General features: G+C 41.0%; 1 protein-coding gene across 27 annotated transcripts in view; it reads left to right on the forward strand.

Moving 5' to 3' along the window:
- Positions 1-18837, forward strand: part of RIMS1 (regulating synaptic membrane exocytosis 1) — a 513389-nt gene that overhangs the window by 239572 nt on the left and 254980 nt on the right. For all 27 annotated transcript variants that reach the window (XM_084623248.1, XM_084623228.1, XM_084623249.1 and 24 more), the window contains exon 4: positions 536-1407. In XM_084623248.1, the coding sequence (XP_084479374.1) occupies positions 536-1407 (872 nt within the window). The remainder of the gene's footprint in view (positions 1-535; positions 1408-18837) is intronic.

The raw sequence follows: 18837 nt of genomic DNA on the forward strand, positions 1-18837 counted from the left end.
ACATATGCATATTGATTCTCTTTATGTCACTGCATATATGAAAGATCTCCCATTTCATCGTGTTTACATATATAATACTGTTGTGATTGAAATGGGATGTGGATAGGTGGTCATGCCAGACCATCCCGCATAGCTGCTGACTTAAAAAAATGGTAAGAAAAATATGCCATCACACTATTATCCTGCTGCAATTCCAGCAATGATGCATTTGGTTTTTAATTTTTTTTGTAAATGGTTGCTTTGTTTGTTCAGCCATGTTATATTAACATTCTTTATGAGTTTATGCATCAGTTATAGGTTATAGAATGTATAACTTTATAGTTTTCACTCTGGGAATAATTTCCTCTTGGAAAGGGAAGGAAACAATGTTGAAAAGACAAGTTGTTAGTAGGTGAAATATCTTTCTATGTTCTTTTCCACAGCTTACTTAGCTTTTTCTAACCTACAGTTTAGACAGATTCAGTACCCTTTGGCTCCACTGTTTGCTTTTTTTATGATTAGAGTTGTCACACTGTTTTACTTCTTTCCATGGTAGGAAGAAGACAGCATTGATTTCAGAACAAAATGGAAAACTAGGTCTAAAAAGTGAGCGTAAACGTGTGCCAAAGTCTTCACTTCAACAAGGACAAGCAGACGACAGGGAACGTAAAGAAAGGCATGAAAGCAGAAGGCTGGAGAAAGGAAGGTCACAGGACTACCCAGACTTGCCAGAAAAACCCGAGGAAGGCAAGGTAGCTGATGAGGAAAAACAAAGGAAAGAAGATGAGTATCACACTCGGTATAGGAGTGACCCAAATCTGGCAAGGTATCCTGTGAAGCCACATCCTGAGGAACAACAGATGCGTATGCATGCAAAAGTTTCTAAAGCACGGCATGAAAGAAGACACAGTGATGTGGCTTTGGCACATACAGAAGTGGAGGAAGCAGAGGTACCTGAGAATAAATTAGGAAAACGCTCACAGTTACAGGGAGCTCAGGACAGAAAGTCTCTTATGGAAACTCAGAGATCATACTCTATTGAAAGACCAGGTGATGTAAGAATTTCTGTTTCTAAACAATTAGCTAATCATAGTCCACCAACTCCCAGACATAGTCCAGTTCCTACAGAACACCTAGAATCCAAGAACCATGATTCCTTTAAAAAACAAAGTCGCCTTGATCCTAGTTCTGCTATTCTCATGCGAAAAGCAAAGCGGGAGAAAATGGAGACCATGCTGAGGAATGATTCCCTTAGTTCTGACCAGTCAGAATCAGTGCGGCCTTCCCCTCCAAAGCCTCATAGATCAAAAAGAGGTGGAAAGAAAAGGCAGATGTCGGTCAGTAGCTCAGAAGAAGAAGGGGCATCAACACCAGAATATACTAGCTGTGAAGATGTGGAAATAGAAAGTGAAAGTGTCAGTGAAAAAGGTAAGAGCTTTACATATATTATATACATGTTGTGTGTGAAAAACATTTTGTACATATTCTGCTGTCACCTTCATCTTTCTCTTGTTTCCCCCTTACTTTTTTCTCTCATAGCATTTTCACCTGGGAGAGGTTGAATATACCCATTGAATTGGGTGTATAATTTTTTTCTTTTGCATTCTGAGTTGAGATAGTCCTAAGTTAACATCAGCTAGTGTTTTTCTCCTTCCTTCCCTCTCCTCTTTCATGTAACAATTACAAGTTGAGGGCTTTTGGTTTATACTCTTCTCTGCGGTTTCTGCTCCCCTTTACTTACCACTTCATCTTATTTTTCAAAATGTGAAACGGTTTTCAGTGAATGAAACAAATGGCATGAAAAATTAGTTTCACAAACATTCAGAACTCATCATAATAAAATGTCAGATCTTCACAAAACATCTTGGTTAATCTCAGAGTAAGAATAAACAAAATTCTATTAACTTTAATAAAATATCAAGAATCTGCCATAATACACTGTCAAAAGTGATAAAATATTTATGGGTGGAGATATTATTTAGGGGAGAAATAAGGGGTCTGCCAAATTTTGTCTCTTTAGTGAATATGCTCCAGAACTAAACAAAAAATGTTTTCATCCTGTCATTTCAATTTTCCTTTATCTACTTATGGTAACACTGAGCACTACTAAGCAATACATTTTGTGTTTTTTAATAAAGTGTTTCTGCTTGGGTAAAAAATTTACACAAGTAGAAATGCATGAATGATGAACTAGTAGTAGTAGGAATAATCAAAAAAGGCTGTGACAAAGTGCTGACTCCATCTCTTTGTTACCACAACTTGTCTTTAAATGGCATTAATGGGACTCTGTGAGGATCTCTAGAGGTAGTATTTGGCTTTTTAGACTGCTTAATTATTTATTTTTATCATTTTGAAGTTGCCTGTGGGTGTTTTACAGTCACAATGTCAATGGGTTGTCTGCATTGACTTTATGTCTTGACTTTGTTTCCTGAACACATGCTTGATTCCAGTGTGTTAATCTGTACCTCTGTTTGTGTGTGTTTACCTGACATGCTTTTCCTTCTGATATCCCTCACATGCTCATTTTATGGAGATAAAACAGGACACCCTTCTATCCTTCACCTTTCATAATGCCGTTTGTTTTTCTGCATTAAATACTTGCCATTTGCCTTTTTAATCAGTTATAGATCATATTTTCCCCAATGTCCGAGTCTCAGGCAGGAGTTAAAGAAAATATGCAGGCTAATCATGGTATATATGTTTAGAAGCTATATCTTTGGGATTATGTGGTTTTAGTTACCTTTTCCCCCCACATTAAGTAAAGAAAGAAGGATTATGTAAAGTATTATATACATGAAAAACTTTAAACTTGTAATTATGCATAAGATTTTATAACTTCTGGAAAAATAAGACAAGCATTGTAATGTTGTTGCAGCTGTGTTGGTCCCAGGATATTAGAGAGACAAGGTGGGTGAGGTGATATATTTTATTGAACCAACTTCTGTTGGTGAGAGACAAACTTTTGAGCTGCACAGAGCTCTTCCTCAGATCTGGGAAAGGTACTCAGAGTATCACGGCTAAAAAAAGGTCAAACAGATAGTTTAGCAATAGTAGTTAGCATATATTCTTGAACGGTACCTTAAAATATGTGCTAAATTTATGCTAAGCCATCTGATTGACCTTTTATTTGGCTGTGACGCTCAGAATACATTTCCGAGACCTGAGGAAGAGCTCTGCATAGCTCGAAAGGTTGTCTCTTTCACCGACAGAAGTTGGTCCAATAAAAGATATTACCTCACCCACTTGGTCTCACAACCATTATAACATATTCAGTAAGGCAAAATCATGTAGGTCTTCAGTAGGGGAAGTCCAGGAATAAGGTGGTGTGATGATTGAATTGCCTCAAAACTGGAGAATCTTTAATGTTAACTGAATGTAATTTATGGCTTTTCAGCATGGTGATAAGTGCCATAATTAAAATACAAAATGGTTTCACCTATAGGAATCTACAGTCAATCAAGTGATTCATATCACATGCAAGTATTGACTCAAGTCACTTAAACAGATTGTTAGCAATGGAAATAAAAAATACAAGCAAATTAATCTGTCAATATAATTAATTTGTTCAAAAATTATACTTTTTTTTTTTTAAGTGGGGGCAGGATTAGAGAGGAAGGGAGTAGGGAAAGGGAAAAAATGAAAGAGGTGTGAATAGTCACAACTTATCACCTGGCTTTTTATTATCAGCAAGATAGGTTTTCTAGGCATAGTGGCAGATGTTAGTCTTCAAAAGGGATTTGAAGGAGGATGAGAAAGTAGCTGTTTGGATTTTATCAGGGAGATTTTTTCCATGCATAAACGGCAAGGTCAGAGAAAGCATGAAGGTGTTTAAGGTAGAAGCTGACAAGTAGGTGGTAAGGGCTGGGAATTCTACCAGAGTGAGGCAGGTGTCACAATAGCTTACTAGATCAGCTTGGTAGAGTGGGGGCCTTAAAAGAGCTTATATTTGATGCAGAGGTGAAGAGGGAGCCAGTGGAGGGACCCAAAAAGGAGATGATGTGATCAGAATGATGAACCAAGAAGCTGATTATAACAGCCGCATTCTGAACGTACTTGAGGAGAGCAAGTAGCAGTTAAGTTCTGTAAAGAGGAGGTTGCCATAGTTAAAGCATGAAATGATGATGGCTTGGAGAAGAGCTTTTGTTGTGTAGACAGAGAAGAAAATCCAGCTTATAGAGATGTGTAAGAAAAAGCAGCAAGATTTAGCAATGGTCTGCATATATGATTCCGGTGATAGGACTGAGTCAAAGATGGACACAGAGTTCGTGGCCTATGTGACTGGAAGGATGGTGGTGTTGTCCACAGGGACAGGGAAAGGAAGGGTAGAGGAGGGCTGTGGGGGCAGATCAAGAGCTCAGTTTTGGCTATGTTGTGTTTAGGATGATGACTGGACATCTATAAAAGATGTCAGAAAGAGAGATACTATATTGGATGAAGGAGGAGAAAGCTTTTCAGTAAAGAGAGAGGTAAATTTGTGAATCATCAGCAAAGGAATGATTGTTAAAGCTGTTCTTGTGGAGAAGAGCCTCTAAAAGCAGGGTGCAGAAGGAGAAAATGAAGAGGCCAAAGACAATTCCAGCAATAGCTGAAGAATACTTTTGCTTGTTCATTGAATTTTATGAAGTGTGTGTTACACTTGATGCATCCACCAAAAACTGATTTGTATTATTGGACATTATATGTGCCTATTCACCATATTTAATCTGATGTTTGTCCATGTTCAAGGATTCTACTTCTAAAAATATGAAAAATGTGTCATATCACTTTATAAATAAAAGTGAAGAGGCAAAAAAAGTTACGTCCCTTTTACTTATTTAAAAAATAATTGATCATGAATAAAAATAAAAAAATAAAAAATAAATAAAAATGGGTTCAAGCTGCAAACTTTGCATCAGGACCAAACTTCCACCAAGCTCCAGATTCAAAGTTTTGGTTCCATCAATTATAAATTATAAAGAGAAGTGCCAGACAGATGTAGAAAGAAGTAGATATGGATTCAAGTACTCTCAAAAGTAAGGGGTCTTTAAGTCATTGGTTTTAGCTTGTCTTTAACATTGACTCTTCCAGAGAGGGAATCTTCAGTTATTGGTGCATCATGAGATTTTTAAATATGTGTATGCACACACGCGCATGCATGCGTGCGCACACACACACACACTCTTGAGTATTAATTTCTGTTCGATAGAATATGTTTGTTAAATCAATTCCCTCAAAGCTGGATTTCTGAAGTGATGCTTAAATAAAGCAATTAAACCCTTTCACTTAAAAGTCCGTGATAAATTTATATTATTAGTTTTGCTGTTATCTTAACAAATTTTCAAACAAATTCTCTGGACGGACCTTATGGTGAGTCCTCAGGCAGGGCCCTTAGAAGTTTGTGGCACTTCAAGGCCAGTTTATTTGCAAAGGTTAAAAATGTCTGAAGCGTTACTAACAGGCCCTCTAGCTTTCCAAACCCCGTATTGCTATGACAATGTATCCATTGTTACATTTGGGATTAACACCAAACTGTGTAGCATTGGGAACATTGGGAACTCTTTTCTTTCAAAGAGTCATAATCATAATTATTGGAAATCTATCAATAGCAAAATGATAAAACTGTTATAGGAAAACTCATGGACCATATTTACGTGAGCGTAAATCTGGAATAACACTCCAGAATTAATTTGTATTAGTGTAACTGAGATCAGAATCTGGGGCTGACGAACCCCAGGACAGAATTTTACCAACCTTTCCTCTAGCATTTGCTCAAAAGCTGGGAGAGAAATTGCATATTTGGCCTCCTAAGGAGATTAGTTGTAAAGCTTGGGTTTGTAAATCAAAAATGCTCTGGACTCCATCACCTCATATAAATATGAGTTCAATAAGTAATCTGGATCCAAAATAATACAAGCAGGGATATAAAAGTATAACAAATCATGCAAATAAAACCTAGAGCTTGAATGGCCTTACAAATAAAAACCAAGCTATTAAAGTTAATGCAAACAAGAAATGAATGCCAACATAAATAAATCATCTCCTGAGCGAGAGTACATGTAAGCACGTTGAACGTGTAATCATGATAGTCTTTTGTACTCTCCTTTAAATGTTTGTGAAAAAAATTAAAACAGAATGACAATAAGACGAGTACTGTATTTGCAAAATATCTGGGAGAGATGTGAAATAGAGGAAGGAAGCTAGTGATCTGATGTTAATATTTTGACAAACATTTTCCCCTGTTAAAAACCAAGTGTTTAGTGTGTTTGCTTACAGAAGAGCTGTGAGGAACCGAGGAATCATTTTACCATTTAAAAGAGAAAAGGCTTCCTTGCAATCGTAAGAAGCAGGCAGTATCACTTGACAAACACATTAAGCCAGCCTTTGCTAGAAATATTTATACTTTGTTCTTGAAAACTAACCCATAAGTATATTGATTCTGAACAATGGTCAAGTTGTGTAATTTGAAGACGGGACGGAGATAAGCACTTTGCAGAGAGAGTGGCGATATCGTCCTTGGGGACATATTTTGAAAATACCTGCCATTTGGGGGGATTTTGATTCATTCCAAAGCACCCCCAAACTTTAGAAGTATTTTTAATAATTTAGGAGTAAGTCGTTTTTGGAAAGAATTTTTAATAATGTCCAGAGAAGTCATCCCAACTTATTGTCAGTTTGTTGGCAGAATTTTTAAAAGGAAATCACTGGAGACAGCCTAGAATAAGAAAAGAAAGCAATGAGTACTTGGGAATGTTCTGAGACTCAAAAACACAAGGCTTTTTTCCTTGTTACAGTGTTCAACAAACTGAAAGAAAGAGAGTGGTTGAGAAGGCTGTTCATTTGTTTCAGGCAAATGTAGTGCGTGTTAATTGGACTGATAGCAAAAAAGATCTGATAGATTTATTTTCCCCCCTTAAACCTTTTGAATCCAGTATGAGAAGAGTGTGTGTGTAAGTGTACATAGATTCCCATAACAGGCCAAACATAAATTAAACGCTGTCCTGAGGTTGGAGGTTCCACGACCACCACTCCCAAGAGAAGGAGGCGGATGGTGGTGGTCGGGGACTCTCTTTTCAGGGGGACTGAGTCATCTATCTGCCACCCTGACCGGGAAAACAGAGAAGCCTGCTGCTTGCCAGGGGCTAAGATTTGCGATGTGACGGAGAGACTGCTGAGACTCATCAAGCCCTCGGATAGCTACCCCTTCCTGCTTCTCCAAGTGGGCACAAAAGATACTGCCAAGAATGACCTTGAGCAGATCACTGCGGACTACGTGGCTCTGGGAAGAAGGATAAAGGAGTTTGAGGCGCAAGTGGTGTCCTCGTCCATCCTCCCCATGGAAGGAAAAGGCCGGGGTGGAGACCGTCGAATCGTGGAAGTCAACGAATGGCTACGCAGGTGGTGTCAGAGAGAAGGCTATGGATTCTTTGACCATGGCATGGTGTTCCATGAAGGAGGAGTGCTGGGCAGAGACGGGCTCCACCTAACGAAGAGAGGGAAGAGCATCTTTGCGAGCAGGCTGGCTAACCTAGTGAGGAGGGCTTTAAACTAGGTTCACTGGGGGAAGGAGACCAAAGCCCTGAGGTAAGTGGGAAAGTGGGATGCCGGGAGGAAGCACAGGCAAGAACGTCTGTGGGGGGAGGGCTCCTGCCTCATACTGAGAATGAGGGGTGATCAGCAGGTTATCTCAAGTGCTTATATACAAATGCACAAAGTCTTGGAAACAAACAGGGAGAACTGGAGGTCGTGGTGAAGTCAAGGAATTATGATGTGATTGGAATAACAGAGACTTGGTGGGATAACTCACATGACTGGAGTACTGTCATGGATGGTTATAAACTGTTCAGGAAGGACAGGCAGGGCAGAAAAGGTGGGGGAGTAGCAATGTATGCAAGGGAGCAGTATGACTGCTCAGAGCTCCGGTATGAAACTGCAGAAAAACCTGAGTGTCTCTGGATTAAGTTTAGAAGTGTGAGCAACAAGAGTGATGTAGTGGTGGGAGTCTGCTATAGACCACCGGACCAGGGGGATGAGGTGGATGAGGCTTTCTTCTGGCAACTCGCAGAAGGCACTAGATCGCACGTCCTGGTTCTCATGGGTGACTTTAATCATCCTGATATCTGCTGGGAGAGCAATACAGCGGTGCACAGACAATCCAGGAAGTTTTTGGAAAGCGTAGGGGACAATTTCCTGGTGCAAGTGCTGGCAGAGCCAACTAGGGGGGGAGCTTTTCTTGACCTGCTGCTCACAAACCGGGAAGAATTAGTGGGGGAAGCCAAAGTCGATGGGAGTCTGGGAGGCAGTGACCTTGAGTTGGTCGAGTTCAGGATCCTGACACAGGGAAGAAAGGTATGCAGTAGAATATGGACCCTGGACTTCAGGAAAGCAGACTTCGACTCCCTCAGGGAACTGATGGATAGGATCCCCGGGGGGAATAACATGAGGGGGAAAGGAGTCCAGGAGAGCTCGCTGTATTTCAAAGAATCCCTATTGAGGTTACAGGGACAAACCGTCCCGATGTGTCGAAAGAATAGTAAATATGGTAGGTGACCAGCTTGGCTTAACAGTGAAATTCTTGTGGATCTTAAACATAAAAAAGAAACTTACAAGAAGTGGAAGATTGGACAAATGACCAGGGAAGAGTATAAAAATATTGCTCGGGCATGTAGGAATGAAATCAGGAGGGCCAAATCGCACCTGGAGCTGCAGCTAGCAAGAGATGTTAAGAGTAACAAGAAGGTTTCTTCAGGTATGTTGGCAACAAGAAGAAAGCCAAGGAAAGTGTGGGCCCCTTACTGAATGAGGGAGGCAACCTAGTGACAGAGGATGTGGAAAAAGCTAATGTACTCAATGCTTTTTTTGCCTCTGTCTTCACGAACAAGGTCAGCTCCCAGACTGCTGCGCTGGGCAACACAGCATGGCGAGTAGGTGGCCAGCCCTCTGTGGAGAAAGAAGTGGTTAGGAACTATTTAGAAAAGCTGGACGTGCACAAGTCCATGGAGCCGGATGCGTTGCATCTGAGAGTGCTAAAGGAGTTGGCGGCTGTGATTGCAGAGCCATTGGCCATTATCTTTGAAAACTCATGGCAATCGGGGGAAGTCCCGGACGACTGGAAAAAGGCTAATGTAGTGCCAATCTTTAAAAAAGGGAAGAAGGAGGATCCTGGGAACTACAGGCCAGTCAGCCTCACCTCAGTCCCCGGAAAAATCATGGAGCAGGTCCTCAAGGAATCAATCCTGAAGCACTTACACGAGAGGAAAGTGATCAGGAACAGTCAGCATGGATTCACCAAGGGAAGGTCATGCCTGACTAATCTAATCACCTTCTATGATGAGATTACTGGTTCTGTGGATGAAGGGAAAGCAGTGGATGTATTGTTTCTTGACTTTAGCAAAGCTTTTGACACGGTCTCCCACACTATTCTTGTCAGCAAGTTAAAGAAGTATGGGCTGGATGAATGCACTATGGGGTGGGTAGAAAGTTGGCTAGATTGTCGGGCTCAACGGGTAGTGATCAATGGCTCCATGTCTAGTTGGCAGCCGGTATCAAGTGGAGTGCCCCAAGGGTCGGTCCTGGGGCCGGTTTTGTTCAATATCTTCATAAATGATCTGGAGGATGGTGTGGATTGCACTCTCAGCAAATTTGCAGATGATACCAAACTAGGAGGAGTGGTAGATACGGTGGCAGGTAGGGATAGGATACAGAGGGACCTAGACAAATTGGAGGATTGGGCCAAAAGAAATCTGTTGAGGTTTAACAAGGATAAGTGCAGGGTCCTGCACTTAGGACGGAAGAATCCAATGCACCGCTACAGACTAGGGACCGAATGGCTAGGCAGCAGTTCTGCAGAAAAGGACCTAGGGGTGACAGTGGACGAGAAGCTGGATATGAGTCAACAGTGTGCCCTTGTTGCCAAGAAGGCCAATGGCATTTTGGGATGTATAAGTAGGGGCATAGCCAGCAGATCGAGGGACTTGATCGTTCCCCTCTATTCGACATTGGTGAGGCCTCATCTGGAGTACTGTGTCCAGTTTTGGGCCCCACACTACAAGGAGGGTGTGGAAAAATTGGAGAGAGTCCAGTGAAGGGCAACAAAAATGATTAGGGGTCTGGAACACATGACTTATGAGGAGAGGCTGAGGGAACTGGGGATTGTTTAGTCTTCAGAAGAGAAGAATGAGGGGGGATTTGATAGCTGCTTTCAACTACCTGAGAGATGGTTCCAAAGAGGATGGTTCTAGACTATTCTCAGTGGTAGAAGATGACAGGACAAGGAGTAATGGTCTCAAGTTGCAGTGGGGGAGGTTTAGGTTGGATATTAGGAAAAACCTTTTCACTAGGAGGGTGGTGAAACACTGGAATGCGTTACCTAGGGAGGTGGTAGAATTTCCTTCCTTAGAAGTTTTTAAGGTCAGGCTTGACAAAGCCCTAGCTGAGATGATTTAATTGGGGATTGGTCCTGCTTTGAGCAGAGGGTTGGACTAGATGACCTCCTGAGGTCCCTTCCAACCCTGATATTCTATGATTCTATGATTCTAAACCCCTACTGGAGATTATTTCTCCAAGTACTGTGACACTATATGCAATAGATAAATAACCAATGGGCCAAAAGAGAACCATGTGGTACACTGCACAGTGTAAATTGTCCAAATGAAAAACATCAGTGTATGAAAGGTGAAGAGATGAAGCCATTCTGGACTTGTCTAAATTGGAATAGAAGATTTTTTTGAAAAATGTGTTAGCTACCACATTTGATAACAGTGGGGTCTGACTCTTTAAAGGCCTGGGGCCTAGGTCCAACCAGCCCAGTTTGATTATCAGACTCAGCTAGGAAGGGGTCAGGTGATTCCTATAAAGGCTGAGAGATCTCAGAAGGGAGAAGGTACAGGAAGCAAAGTGGCATTTATGGTTGTCTCTGGAGCAGGCAGAGAGATACAAGGCAGAGAGATACAAGGGTGGACAATTAGTGGACAATGGGTTTTTCTCTTCTGAGCATAGCTTCAAAAGGGTGGATTCAAAGTGGTTATTTGCATTCCCCTTACCAGGGGTACTTCCTAGGAAATCCACTTCACACGTACTATTCCAAAAAACTCTTTAAAGTTCCTATTACTTTCTTGAGATTGCATTAGTCATTTTTCTGGAAAAGTTACAATTGCATTTTTAATACAATGGACCCAGAGGTATTAAACCTAATTAAATAAGGTTTAACTTAATTCAGTGAAGTTCATTCAGGATACTGTATTTAATTGTCAGTCTGTCACATTTCCCTCCCACATAATTGAGCGTAACTAAGCTGCTGACTGGCACCTGAAGGGAGCCCATTGGCTATTGCCTGGACAGGTTTATTCCCTGGATGGCAGTTTTGCCATTACCTTTAACAATTTCACATTTCACCTTTTCAGAAAAGAAACATTCTGCTAGCAAGCCAATTTACATCCTTTAAAAATCTATATGCAGTAATTTAACAACCATCCTGTGTAATTTTAACTTGAGAAATTATGAGACTGAGCTTTCACACACCCCTTCTTATCCTTGAACCCGCAAACCACTTGGTGTAAACTTAAGACATGATTCTCCTATTCAACTTTCCATGTGGTTTCTAGGGAGTGTGGTGTCCCTTGCTTCCCCAAGAAGTCAGCTGCCTCAGTGATAGATTGAGATTCCTCATTCCCCTAGGAATATTACAAGCAGCCATTCCCTGGACCAAAGGGAGAAATATGTCAGGGCTGCCTCCCTGTGCTATTGCTCTCAACCATTCACTGCTTTTAACAGCAGAAGAATTGGTCAAGGAAAAGTCTTCAGACCTCACCAATAGTCAAATTCCTGTCTCTGCTCTACCTCCCTTGAGGCTGGGACCTGGGAATTCCGGTGGCCTCACCACTGCTTGTCTGGGGGGAGGAGCAGTAATGTTGATCCGCCTCCCCATTGGGGTGGCCTTTTTTCCCCACCCACTGAGTTAAGGTGAGCAGAATTCCTTCTCTGATCCAATTCAGAGTCCATTACACTTTCACAGACCATCAGGCAATCAGACTGTGGAAGGATATTCCCCCTTTCCTGCCTATAGTTACCTTGCATCCCGGACACACCACATGATCCACTGTCTACAGCCAAGTGGTGAGGTGCAACCGCATTTGCTCCAACCCCTCAGACAGAAACCAGCACCTACAAGATCTTCACCAAGCATTTTCAAAACTATGATACCCGCACGAGGAAATAAGGAAACAGATTAACAGAGCCAAATGTGTACCCAGACGCCTCCTGCTGTGAGACAAGCCCAGGAAAGAAACCAACAGAACGCCACTGGCCATCACATACAGTCCTCAGGCAAAACCCCTCCAACGCATCGTCAGTGATCTACAACCCATCCTGGACAATGATTCCATACTTTCACAGGCCTTGGGAGGCAGGCCGGTCCTCGCCCACAGACAACCCGCCAACCTGAAGCATATTCTCATCAGCAACGACACACCGCACCATAGTAACTCTAACTCAGGAACCAATCCATGCAACAAACCTTGATGCCAACTCTACCCACATATCTACACCAGTGAAACCATCACAGGACCTAACCAGATCAGCCACACCATCACCGGTTTATTCACCTGCATGTCCACCAATGTAATATACGCCATCATGTGCCAGCAATGCCCCTCTGCTATGTACATCGGCCAAATGGGACAGTCCCTACGTAAAAGGATAAATGGACACAAATCCGATATTAGGAATGGCAATATACAAAAACCTATAGGAGAACACTTCAACCTCCCTGGACACACAATAGCAGATTTAAAGGTAGCCACCCTAAAGCAAAAAAACTTCAGGACCAGACTTCAAAGAGAAACTGCTGAGCTTCAGTTCATTTGCAAATTTGACACCATGAGCTCAGGATTAAACAAAGACTGTGAATGGCTAGCCAACTACAAAAGCAGTTTCTCCTTTCTTGGTGTTCACACCTCAACTGCTAGAAGAGGGCCTCATCCTCCCTGATTGAACTAACCTCATTATCCCTAGCTTGATTCTTGCTTTCATATTTATACCTGCCTCTGGAAATTTCCACTACACGCATCTGAAGATGTGGGTATTCACCCACGAAAGCTTATGCTCCAATATGTCTGTTAGCCTATAAGGTGCCACAGGACTCTTTGCCACTTTTACAGATCCAGACTAACATGGCTACCCCTCTGATACTTGAGAGTTTATAGAGTTTTTCTGTACCCATTAACTTGCAGGCCTCATTGACCTTGGTAGCCCTCCAAACAGTTTCCATTTCCTTACATAAGACCTAATTTGAATTGATACCTCAGCATAATATCCTCTTTTAGTCTGAATTCCTCAGAAACGTTCTCTCATGCTCCAGGGGGTCAGTTTAAACTTTTGCAACAAAGCTTGTTTACATCAATCACAATCTTTATATTCCTCCTTCCTACAAGGGTAAAAATGACAAAGGCTTTTGTCCCAGCCACTAGAGGAGTGAGGTACCATACCATGTCCTCTTCCCCACCTTGTTCAATTCACACCTTATTTCCAAAGCATGTAGGAACAAGTCATCCGTCTCCCTAAAACAAGGAAGTAATTTGGAGTCCACATCAGCCACTGGGACAGGCACTTGGGACTGGCTCCACCTACCAGACTATGGCTCTGCTGGTGCAGTCCCTCCATCTCAAGCTGATACCCGCAATAGCCACTTACCCCTGCTTTTGGGTTACCTTATACCTAACATATAAAGCTGTGACACCAATTACCTCCCCACTGCATGCAGCTGTAATAAACTTCTTGCACTCATCTATAAGCTTGGGCTGGAGGTAATTGAGAACCTCACTGAGGCTAGTACAGTGGTGTTGAAGTATTTTGGTGAGTAAATTCTAATGCAGTAATTAAAAATATAACACAGCATGGTCATTCTGTACTGCTGCAATTGTAACTTTAAACTATCATGTGTGACCTTCCATTTCCAGTGCAAACTTTTGCAAAAGCAATCTGTTCTCATAAAAGAGAAAAATATGTAAACTTTCATCCATAAAAAGAGACACAGGGGAACAGGTTGTCTTGCACTCTTTTAGTTGAGAGTTCTTTCCTGCATTCCAGAGGAAGTTGGCAAGATCTGAAGATGTTTTTGTATTATCAAGATCTCCCCTCTGTAGCTTTTCTATTGTTTTTTTTATGGATATTTCTATATCACTATAGTGTGTGAGCACTTAATAAAATGATTGTATCACCAAAATTCCCCTATGAGGTAGGGAACTATTCTGATGTCCATTATACATTTGGGAAACTGAGGTATAGAGATATTAAGGGCCACATTCTTAAAAAAAGATCAGCACCCAACAGCTCCCATTTTTCCACCTGTGTAACTGGCTAGATTTTCAAAAGATCTCACCGCTTGTTTAGGGTCCTACACAGAATGGTTAGATTTTCAAAATTGTTCAGCATCCAACAGCTTCTCTTAAACTTAAATTAGAATTAAAAGGTACCACTGGGAGCTCTTGGGTATTGAGCACTTTTAAACATCTGACCATTTCCATTATTTGCCTAAATGGGAGCTGAGTTTTTCTGAAAATCTGGACCTAACCGTGGGTGTTCAGCACTTTTGAGCCAGGATTAACATCCAGATAACTTAGTTCCAGTGCAATGCCGTAACCACAAGTCAATCCCTCCTCTTGGTACATGCTGTACTAAAGTTCACATACATTTTGTATATACAATGTAAAAGAGCCATGAACTGCCACTAATGACTTATGATTATCCTTTTGATCTGCAAGTTTAGAGGAAGAGATGAGCTGTGAAAGATAAGTACAGAAATACACAGTATTTACTGATGCGGCACAACTGCTGTAGGTCTGTACAACGTATATAAACGCACTCACTGGAGAAAACAGGTTTAGGTTTTGGCACTGATATTCAAATCTGTGCTTTCTCTTCAGTGTCAGGTAGCTTTCTGTTCCTCCTGAGGAGAAAAAATAAAAACCTATAGAAGAGAAGAATAAATTAGTTATTGGCCTACTTCAGTATGTTTGTTTTCTGAGTTACCTGATGGCCATTTGCTAGGCAGTTTCCTGGTCGATTCAAAGATCTTTCCCTGCTGTGCAGAAGAGGGAATCAGCTACCTGTGTGGCACTGTCCCAAGACTCTGTGGGGGATGCCATGTGGGGAAGTTATTGCATGTATAGGGAACAGGAGTACTATATGCATCTGTCTGCCATCTCAACCCTCAAAACTAATAAGAGTTCATTCCAAAATAACAGAGAATCAGATGATGGCTTTTGTATATTATTATATTAATTTCTGAAGGTGTTGTTTCTGTGAATTACAGGAATTTAATGTATTGACAATAATCATCCTAACTACTGTATGCTAAGTCTAATAATAGAATCTGGTCCACAATGAACTAAAGAATAAAAGTAATTTATTATATATTTGTTGAATATAATGTATTATTTTGCTGTTTCGTAATTCTTGATGGAGAGACAGACTAGTTCATTTCCCAAGCTACATAAATAAGGTCAGTCAGTGTTTAGGTTGGATAACTCCAGGAAAAAGTCAGAGTATATCAGGAAATGGGATTGATGAGTAAGTAGATGGCAGGTTTTAACTCTGTCAGTACTTATCTAATGTCAAAGTACAGTGTTAGCAGGCAACATACTGTTCAAAGTATCATAATTTCAGATGAGATGTAAAACCAAGTTCTTGACCATTTTCAAGAGTTGTGGGGGCGTGTTTGTTTCTGTGGGGCATGAAATGATTCCTGTATATATGCCATGGTAGTTAGTAGAGTGCTTTGGGATATGTTTTTCTCACATACTTTGTTGCAAATGGAGGTTGGTGCACTTTAATACCTCAGCGGCCACTGGTGAATAATGTGACATCTCAGTTAATAGTGTGGGGGAGGGGTGTGTGTGTGTGTGTGTGTGTAGGCAGGGAAAGAGGGGATATCCTACTATTGAATTAATTTCACTGGTTACGTGTGTGGGCTTGGATTTTGTTTGATTTTGGTTTTCAGTTTTACAGCCCATATAAGAATGGGTCGCCAATTGTTTTACGTTTCTAGCTTCCTATGTACAGCACTATTCTGCTCTGTTATTTGTGATTTTTACACACAGGACAGGTAGTGTCCAAATCTATGCCTCTACAAGCCCTAGGCTGACAAAGAAGGCCCATTGTATTGATTTTATTAATTATTTTAGACTCAATTTTAATTATTGTTTTAATTTTTTTATGTTTATATTAATGTTTTGTATTTAGAAAATGTTTTCTTGGCATGGCTCAAGTTACAAGTTTGCATAATTTAATAGATGCATATACCAGGCAAAGATCATAAGCTAAGAAAAAGCTGCAGATTCAATACTGATTGTGGAAATTCAGTATGTATATTTTGGATTTGCCTGGTCATTGGGATATTTTAGAAAAATATTCCGGTGTATTAAATATAACATGCATGCTATACAGCATATTTGTATAACATGTTTATTCATTTTAGGGGACATCTTTGGGATACAAATAAATTTGATTTTAGAAAAAAATACTGTTAATAGCAGTGATAATGGCAAAAAAAAAAATCTTCCAAAGTGGAGGGACCCAACAAGTTCTTCTGCTGTAAAGAATTGGGAAAATGTTCCTTATTATTTGTTTTTTTCAACAAATTGTTCTATTTCCTGTAAAGAAGCTAGACAGAAAGGATCATAATCTAAAATGTTTGTGCACAAAAATTTTTGGACAGTTTGTATGTACTCAGCTTGTGAATTGTGCAAAGTCCAATGTGCACACACAAACCTTGATTTACTGATGATTTAATATGAATAACTTCAATTAACTTTGAACAATTATTAAAAAGACTAAATAGAAATATGAAAATATACGCATAGATAACCTATATAAATACATATAGTTATTATTACTGGTATTCTTATCCTCCCTTCCCACCTATTGATTCTTATTCTAATTTGTTCCAAAATTTGACTGTAATATTTTTTGAGATAGGGGCCATGTTGTCCTGTATGATTGTGTAGCATGTCCCCCAATAGAGCATGGATTCTGGTTGGAGTCGTCGAGTGCTACAGAAATAGAAATAATTAATTATGATAAAAAAGAACATTTCTCATAAAGTGCAGTCCATCTGCCCATCCCACCTGACTTCCAGAGAGGCAACTGAGGTAAGAGATGGACTTTACACTCTTCCCCAAAGATCTGTTAAACAGCTGCAGAGCCATTTCTAGAGCTGAGAGCACTCCATAGAGAACACCCTGGCACCAGCCCCTTGAAGCAGCCATGTGGGAGACACTGAGAAAAAGGGGAGGAGGAGGCAGTAGTCCCATACTCACCCTTGTTGATAGGCTGCAGCATTGATGGCTCTCAGGGATTTTATAGCCCACCAGGAATTTATGACATCCCTGGCAGGCAGGTCCTCAGAGAAGGGAAAGCACAGGGGAGATCAAACACTTTGTAAGTGTGCATCAGGGAGCACCTATGTTTGGTACTGTACACTTCTGTGAATGATAATCTATGTATAAACACACACCTCTGCGATAACATTTCCTGTGCAGACTAAAGAATCATTATGCAACCTTGTGGTCTATTCCTTGGTAGGCTAACATAGAGGAATAATCCTTGGGAATATGACAGAAGGCATATGTTTTTTAACAAAAGAGCCATGTCCTCTTATCGCTGGAAGACAATATACAGGCAGTGCACCTGCTCCTGCTGGTGTTGCTGGTTCATTCAGTTTCTCTCTCAAAGTGGCAGCAAAATAGAAACAATTCTGAACCAGAGGTAGAGAAGGGAGATTGATGCAAAGGCTGCGAAGGGGGAAAGGAAACCCTGCTGCAGCCCACACCAGGCCTAGTGTGTGTGTGTGTGTGTGAAGAACTCCAGAAGATGCAGGGGTGAAGTTGGGCTGAACTGGACAAGTGGAGGCTGATAGGAGACTGAACTGAGTGGGCTAGGGGCTGATGGATGTGGGTTGGCTGAACTGATGGGGGCTTGGGTGTGGACAGGGTTAATTGCTGGGCAGGGGACAGGCAGATATGGGGATTAGGTCCTCAGCAGGGGCCAAAATCACCTTATCCAAAACGTTTAGGAGAATGCGCAATATTAAATGTCACACACACACTGGGATGGGCAGGGGGAGTTCCAAAATTTAAAAACAGACTAAAAAAACCATAATATAATCTTTAAAAAAAACCCTAATGATTTTTGCACCTATTTCCTGATTTTTGGGCATCTGACTTATGATTTTTGGTCTATTGAGGGGGTTCAACTCATGATTTTTGATCTCTTGAGGTTGACAATACCATATTGCTACACATGGGATCGGAACATGATGTGCTGATTATGGCAGGAGACTGGGTGTCAGAATTCCTCTGTTCTATTCCTAGCTCTGGAGGGGCAGTACTGTCTAGTGGTCAGGGTGTGGTTACAAAAAATAGATTTAGCCCATTCTTTTTGAGTGAATGAATTGGGTCTGTCATATCAGAGACTTGAGGTGAAATTCTGGCCCTGTTGAAGACAATGGGGTGTTGCATAGCAGATGATCAGAGTACTCTGGTCAGAATCTTTCCAGTGATAGAGAATAATGAGATACTGCAATAATGACCACAGTCGGACTTTTCAACTTTCCTCTTGTTTATAGTGACAATGGTAGTGTCTTTGAAGTCTTCTGGTATGTATTCAGTACTCCATATATTGAGAAACAGTTCATGTAGTTGTCTCAGCATGCTCTCATCTCCATACTTGAATATTTCTGCAGAAATGCCATTCAATCTGGGAGCCCCACAGTTCTTTCTGGCACTGATTGCAGTGCTGACTTCATCAAGGGACAAGCCTGTGTCCATGTTGTCATTACAAGTTGGCTGATCCACTACTCTTATTAGTGCCTTGTCTGTGATATTG

Source organism: Lepidochelys olivacea (assembly GCF_965140295.1).
Source record: "Lepidochelys olivacea isolate rLepOli2 genome assembly, chromosome: 3".
Classification (NCBI taxonomy): Eukaryota; Metazoa; Chordata; order Testudines; family Cheloniidae; genus Lepidochelys; species Lepidochelys olivacea.